Source organism: Hippoglossus stenolepis, chromosome 21 (assembly GCF_022539355.2).
Source record: "Hippoglossus stenolepis isolate QCI-W04-F060 chromosome 21, HSTE1.2, whole genome shotgun sequence".
Classification (NCBI taxonomy): domain Eukaryota; kingdom Metazoa; phylum Chordata; class Actinopteri; order Pleuronectiformes; family Pleuronectidae; genus Hippoglossus; species Hippoglossus stenolepis.
The window spans coordinates 9738968-9746910 of NC_061503.1; the positions used below are offsets into that span (position 1 = coordinate 9738968).

The 7943-nt window shown below is 41.8% G+C and overlaps 1 protein-coding gene across 1 annotated transcript; it reads left to right on the plus strand.

The window, feature by feature from the left end:
• The first annotated feature begins 804 nt into the window (after window positions 1-804).
• On the plus strand, window positions 805-7597 carry ccdc78 (coiled-coil domain containing 78). The gene is given in 15 exon segments (XM_047338380.1): window positions 805-912; window positions 1291-1422; window positions 1518-1604; window positions 1978-2334; window positions 2965-3015; window positions 3151-3239; window positions 3520-3598; window positions 4681-4806; window positions 4899-5095; window positions 5255-5429; window positions 6009-6052; window positions 6152-6233; window positions 6345-6445; window positions 6719-6771; window positions 6774-7597. Coding segments are annotated over 15 exon segments (1677 nt in total). The 5' UTR covers window positions 805-840; the 3' UTR covers window positions 6806-7597.
• The last annotated feature ends 346 nt before the right edge of the window (window positions 7598-7943 follow it).

Sequence of the window (7943 nt, forward strand, 5' to 3'; positions counted from 1 at the left end):
AATTATACTGTTAATGATGTTGTGTAGATGTTGAGTAGTGAGATACCTGCAGAATAAGCGAGAGAGATGTAAAAAATAATATGATGTCTACTGACATACCTAAGTAGAAGTAAAAAAAAAATAGCCTTGGGACAAAGGGGGGTCCCGTAATATTTTCTCTCTTGTAGGGGGGGTCCATGGCCTGAAGTTGCCCCAACTGTGGAAACAAGAGGGCGCTAGAGGTCTTTTTCATGCAACATTCCCTAGACACACCCCAAAAAAGTTAACTTTGACATCATAATGCCAAAAGTGCAGTAGTTGCACAAACTGTGGCAGCAAGGGGGCGCTATAGGCCTTTTTAGTAGATGAACATAGGTGTTACTATTAACATTCACTGAGTCTGTGAAACCTTTAGTGTAATAACATCTGTTTTGACCTAATATTTCATGTCAAAGTGGCCTCTGTTCATTTAATTCATTTTACACAAGAAAAGCTGATGATGGGCCTTGTTTTTTTTTTATCAGCTTGGAAAAATAGATGGAAAAATCACATCTAAACTCTATCACAGCATTCAGAGTTTCCTACACACTCGGTATTGTTGTGATACAGCGGAAGACAACAGTGTAAACTAAGTTTCTAACTGTCAACATTTTGAGTCCTCGACAGGATTAGTTTAGTGAGAAGCTGGTGGTGAACGCTGATGGTTTGTAATGTAGCATTTTGTGTTTCAATAAATAAACTGTAATGTTTGGTATGAAATGAAGTACGAAGGCAGACCAGCTTTGTTTGTGTTTTTGAAACCATGGCAACACACTGTTGGTGGATACAGTGAGGGCCACTGGCAGCACACACTGAATAAATATGGACACTCAGGACCAGCAGCCTAATTCAAAAGAACTTCAAGAGAGACTTCAAGCTCTGACGGTAGAAAATGTGAGTTAAATATGTCGTCTTCGTGATGTGCACTTTTTACTTCTGAAATTCTGGCCACATATTTTGTTAGTGAAGTAATGTGAACACTTTAGCGTTTATAAGCAGGATATAAACATGTTATAAATGACACAGTACTTAAACACAGCTACAATAATATAATATGTCTTAATATGAAATTATTTTTGTTTGCAAATACTCTACATTAAAAATTAGATAAACAGCTCAATATTTAAATTAATTAAATAGTTAAAATATCCTATTTATCATTTCATATCCTGCTTAGACATGCTTAATAGGTGGCTTAAAGTAAACTGTAAATTAAGATGGGCAATGATTTTTAAAGGGGAAATGCACCATTATCACTTCACCTCCTTTCAGTTCCCGCTACGTGAGAAAAATGAACGCCTCTTTGCCAAAGTGGGCTACCTGGAGAGCAGACTGGGCCACCTGGCTGGCTCCAACACAGACCTGTCCTGCAGGCTGGTCCGGAGTGAAGAGGAAAAACTGAAGGTAGAGAATACAAACTATATGTTCTGCATTAACTAAAGCTTCAATGTTCGGTAAAGCACCGGAGGGATCTGTCTTCCCTCGTCTCGTTCTTTCAGATATCCAAGGAGCTGGTGGAGGAAAAGATTCAGACCAACAGGATGAGAGAGCGATTTGAGGAGGAGACGTTTGAGCTGAAAAACAAGGTGAGAGTTGGTTTAAAGTGTAGAAATGAATTCAAAAGTGGGTAAACTGAGAGAAGACACATTGACCGATCGCGATTCAGTCTCAGCTGTCAATCATGATGTTTCACCCTGTTTATACAGCATCAACTAACTAATTAAAACCAAACTAACCCGAAGAATTAACACATGGACATACATCAGTTTGAAGACATACCTAAAATGACAGAAACCATCTTTATTTTCATTTTATTTGATTGTTTAATACCTATACTGCAGCCAGCCTCCAGGGGGCGATTGAGACACTTTGGCTTCACTTTTGGGGAGTCTTAATGTCAGCCATCTTTGATACAGTCTATGGTTAACACCCCTGCTGCTGTTTCTTTGCCGTCTTTAGATATTGAACCAAAACAGTGTGATAACAGAGCTGGAGCTGCAGCGAGACAAACTGTCCAGGGGACTTCAGTCGGCCGAGGCTCGTCTGACGGCCGGAGAGAGAAGCGGACGAGACCTGACGGAGGACTTCGCCGCTCTGAGGAAGAGCTACCAGGTTCTGGCCCAGGCCCACGACAAAGAGCTGACCCAGGGCGAGGAGCTGAGTGCGGAGCTGCTGGCACTGGCCCAGGCCCAGGACGCCCTCCGCAGGCAAATGGAGGAGCAGCAGCGAAATGTCCAGACCAGCACGCAGGGGCTCCATGGAGAGCTGGACAGGGTGCGGGCCTTGATCAGCCGCATGTCACAGAACAGAGTCAAGGTGAGACAGTGGACTGGTTGAAATGACGGTGTTCAGGTGGGATCTCTCTCACTAGGCTTCACATTTTCTACCATTACTGGCAATAACTCCTCCATTTCATTTTGTCATCGCTGCTCCCTTCAGCTCTATCAGACATTTTCTTATGTACAAATACTTTAAACATTGACCCACTTTTCCATTATGTTACAAACAGTTTCTTTTAATCAATGTTATAAATATTGTAATTTTCTTTATGCATTCAGTCAGATGTTGTATCTGTTGCACTTCTGTCCGTCCTGGGAGAGGGATCCTCACATGTGTGTCTCTCTGAGGTTTCTACGTTTTTCTTCTCCTGTTAATAAGGTTTTATTTTGGTAGTTTTTCCTCACTCTTGTTGAGGGTTGAGGAAAGAAGATGTTGCATCTTGTTAAAGATTATGAGACAAATTGTGATTTGTGAATATCGTCCATACAAATAAAATTTGATTGATTGATTTAAAGGGCAGCTACATGAATTTGGGCTTTTATTATGAAGAGGTCTGTTTTATTATGAGGAGCTCTTTTAGCTTTGACACATTTCGGGATTAACAGTGCAAAAGTGTTTTATGCTTTTTTATGTCAAATCTCCAATTCTATGTCATTTTCATAACAGACTGAGGATTTGGCAGCATTGGACAAGGAACAAAAAACTATGAAAGAAACTGTGAGTATTTCAGTATAAAAGTCACTTTGATTCGTTTTGGTCAGCCGTGACCAGCTCCACATGTTTTACACGGATCAGTACCTAACCGCAGTCTCAGTAACTTCTTCTCCCTGTTATTTCTCTGTTGTCACGTAGCTTCTTGGAAACCAGGATGAAATGAAAGACATGCTGGAGAAGCTGAGGGACGGTTACATGGAGCAGCAGAGGAACCTGGAGGACAAACTGTGAGGACCCACCAATGTTTGTCATTTACTCGTGCACAAGCTTAATTAAAAGGAAACATCCTCATCTTTCATGTTTCCAGTCATCAAACAGCCAAACCCATGTTGGGATGAAGTTGTCCCACATGCCTCTGCTCTGTGGTCCCCTCTTTGATTTTTTTGTTTTGAGCTGTGGTTTGATTCCCTGTGTGTGATGTGGTCTCTCTGTGCTCCCTCCTGTGATGTGGTCGTCTGTGGCATCGGTCGCCGCTCTCTTGTGGTCGCGCCTGTGTCTGGTCATCAGGGCGGCCGTGAGCAAAGAGCACCAGGAGAGCAGGGGGGTGATCCGTGACAGCCGGGTGAAACTGTCTGAGCAGAACGCGGTGAGCATGAACGGTCCCAGATTCTGACTGATAGGACGCTGGTAAAGCTGCTGCAGATATCATCACTCACTTTGAATCTGAGTCTGAATAAATCACTGCCATATGAACAGCATTTTCTTTTTTCCAAGATATTTTTATTCCAAGATTATTTTCAGAGTTCACAGGTCATGACAGTTATTGCTCAGTCAGACCTCTCCCACCCAAAACAGTGTAAAATTATAATTATTGTAAGTATACTTTTATCGTATTGCATTCTCTGATTTGATCTAATTCTAGTTCTTATTTTTCGAATAGGTTCCTGCTTGAATTTGAGTGTATTTATTCTCTATATTCTTTTGCAACTGTATTTTTATTTGTTCTTATGTGATTTTTATGTATTTTTACTATTGTGTCTTGTATTTGTGAAGCACTTTGTAACTTTTTTTTGAGAAGTGCTTTATAAATATAATGATTATATTATTATATCACCCAAAAAATCCCCCCCCCACCCCAAAAAAAAAGAATATATTTATGCATGAATAAATCCATCAATTACATATTACAAGTATATTTTCTTCTAACTCAATAGTGAAGAGTAAAGGTGGTTTATAGTATTTTAAATAAAAGTTTCATGTGGCACTATAGGCATAGTTTGCTTCCATTCAAACACACACTGGCCTTTCAATCCTGAATATTTGGGTCCCGATGGTAAATGATGCAGGACATTTACTTCACTTATCCTTTCATATGGTAAATCACTGAAAATCTCCTGAACCCACAGGTCATACTCGGAATAAGCAAGAATAAAATTAAAAGTATTGTGACTTTTGCCACATTATATAGACACGTACATGTTTTAATCGCTATTATCCTATCATAGTTACTAAGCTTGACGTCATAATCAGACTATGCTCTGTGACATGTAAACAGGAAGACGAATGGAATATTAGCAACTCATGTAAACATTGTAATCAGGTAAACAGTTATAATATTGCTGTCTGTAGACTTTCAGCTTCTAAATGACTCTTAATACTAATTTCAATAGGAGGTTAAAACGGTGTAAATGTGTTCAAATTGAAATGTCTGTATAACCCCCCCCCCAGGCCCTGATGTGCTCTCAGAGCCAAGCGAAGGAGGCAGAAGAAGAAAACTCAAAGCTGCAGCTTCAGGTGAAAGAGCTGAACGAGGAATTCCGATCACGGCTGGTGTGCTACGTGCAGGACTTGGCGGTGAGCAGTGAACACAACAATGGCGACATGACGAGTCCCAGGACAAGTCCCTCATCTTACTGTATCACTCGTCTTCACATGTTCGAATCCAGGACTACATTGATGGACTCGGAGAAGGAAAACCTCCCTCAGAGGGACCTAAGATGAGGGTGTTTGTAGAAAACCTGCTGCAGGAGGTGCGTTCCTCCTACAGGGCCAGAGAGGAGCAGCTGGCTTCTGCTGCTCGCTCCTACAAGAAGAGGCTGCAGAAGATCACTAAGACCCATCATGCACTGCTCATCGCATACAGGTAACACGCAGTCTGTTTGTTTGTCAACAATTAGTAACAAATTGGTATCAGTTACATCGGTAAAAACTTATAGAAGGATCCATTTATCATTGGTTCCTGTCTTTTTATGAGATTTGTTGACACTAGAAAACACAGAACATCACCTGACTCTGCTTTTAGGGTTCAAAGGGAGCAGGTGTTGGCCAAACCAGAGTGTGGACTTGACCCCGGACTTCCAGAGGCCAGTTTCAGCCTGGAGCTCACTGAGCTGAGGGAGGAAACCGAGAGCGAGCTGCAGCATGTTCGTCAGGACAAGGCGAGGCTGGAGGCTCAGCTGCAGGCGGCCCTGGAGCAGGTAGAGAGGAAAGAAAGATGGCTGCTTTGAAGTGGATCGATGTGCTTTTGTTTTGTCCTGTGAATGTTTGTTTTGGGTCTGTGGGGATTCTTCTTTGTGTCCTCTTATAAAGGCAAAGAGCGAGCGGTGAACTGTCATACAGAAACATAAGGAATTATTGTTGTAGAGGTGGATTTCAGATCGTGTAACAGCATCAATGGATGTAATATTTGTTGATGTTAAATATTCACTTTATTTTACATTTGCTTTTAAAGAAGTTTCATTTTCAGTTAACACAAGGTCAACGGTACAAGGAACTGTGTTGGACAAGAGGACAGGACAGCAGAGCAATGTTATAACAAATATATATAAAAGTATAAAGTAAGAAAGAGAGAGAAAAAAATCATTTAAATTTAATTTAGTAGAGCTCATTATAACGCAAAGCAGAAAATCAAATTCAATTCAATATACATAAAACAAATTGCAGAGAAGGTTCTCGGGCAAGACAAATATTGATTGGTGCAGATTCTGTTTATTAGTTTACATTGACTTTGACATTTCTGTGTTTGTGATGATTCACTCTGACTATACTGTTTCCAGGTGGCTGCCCTAAAGATGCCTGCTCAGAATTCACGCTGTCTGGAGTGAGTTTCAATTTTTAAATTTTATCATATGACAAAAATAAAAAGATCAGCTGTGGGGTGTGTCATTACAAAAAAATATGAAATGTGTAACTTTATCAGGCCGGTAAAAGTGGAGCAGACATGTGAGGAACCCTGGACGGGCGTAAGGACACGGCTAAAGGAGATCACAGACTCTACGCTGGTAAACAAACCTCTCTGCCATTTCAATTTCAGATTTTAGACTTTGTAAAATAAAGAAACTCTTACAATCTTTTTTATGATAAAGGTGATTTGAAGCTTTTCTCTCTGACAGGTGAGCTTTGAGAAGGAGCGAGCTCTTCTCATCACCAGGGCGACAGTTGCAGAGGCGCAGGTGTCCGAGTTGCAGGACTACGTCGACAACCACCTGGGCAGGTCAGGAGGTCACTGATAGGGAAAGTTCACAGAAAAATTTTAATTCACTCATCATCTACTCACCACTGTGCCAATGGAGGGGGGGGGAGGGTTCGAGTCCACAAAACGCTTTAGGAGTTTCAGGGGTGAACCAGTTTCCACTCCTTCATCGGCATAGTGGTGAGTAGATAATGAGTGAAGTTTCCTTTTTCAGTGAACTATCCCTTTAACGTGTAAGTCATGTAATGTTTTAATTCATAAGAGTGTTGTACTGAACATTGATGCAACCTGCAGGTATAAAGAGGAGATCACACATCTCCGCAGACTGCATGGCAAACAGGAGGGAGGGGATCCCAGAGTGCCAATTCTTCTCTCCACTAAGGAAACTGGAAATCCCATCTTCAGATAATTCAGATTGCACAGTTTTATGTTATAAATCTCACACTTACGTCATCTGTAGCTTTAAACATTTATTCCCCTGATATCACATAAATCAAAAGCAGTTTGACAAATTCTGTTTCCATATAAATCCATCTGGATAACCTGTTTTAAGTGTTTAAACATGACGTGTGACTCCCTGCTGCGTTCACACACCATCACTAGGTGGTGCTGCTCATTCTGCTGCTTTTCTCCATGAAAGGCCCCCAAAGAAAGCCGGCCTTGAGAAAAAAATGCCTGGAATGTTTGTAAAGCTTATGTCAATTTCACGAGCTCAGGAGAAGAAAGAGCGGTGACAGCGAGGGGTCACCCTGGTGAGAATAATGTCATTACATGTTACCCAGACACGTACACGCCTGTGAATGCTCTCCCCATCAATGCCGGGCTGAGAACTGCGGCGCACAGCAAGCCAGGCTTTTTACAGAGGGAGGGTTCATATTTATAACCTTCAGTGTTTGTCTGAATGGGCAACTATTCCCTTTAAATCCCTTTAACAGTGAAAGGGTCTGTTTTTCTTTTTAATAGCGTGTTTTGGTTGCATGGTTTCATGCTACGGCCAACAGCTGATATAGCTTTAAAAATAGAAAGTACTTTTAGATGTGGCATTATTTAAAAAGTTTGGTGTAAAGTGTCAGAAACTTTGAGTCAAAGTTGGGTCGAAAGCAGAGGTAGTCATGGGAATGATGGGAAAAGTAGAGGAGATGGAGAGGGTCATAGGCATGTCACCCCAATCCCCTTTTCAGGGGGCATGCCAGCCATTGGGAGGGGGGAGTGGGGGGTAACAGGGGTGTGAAAGTCTGAGAGGAATGGGAAGTGGGATTTTGTAAGTAATGTATTACACTCCCAGGGCCCTGGGAAAAGGGGTGGGGGTGGGGGGTGTTCGGCTTGGGCCCCGTGCCAACATAGTCACTGTGCCAAAGCGCTGGGTGCTGGGGACCACTCCTCTCACCGGCGGATCTGTGGGAAAATTAAAACCAGGTTGTTCTCTGCTGCTGCGCCAAACAAACACAAGAGAAGAGAGGTGATGTGTCTGCAGAGGCCTCTGCAAACATAATGAAATCCAACAAAAAGCAAACAAATA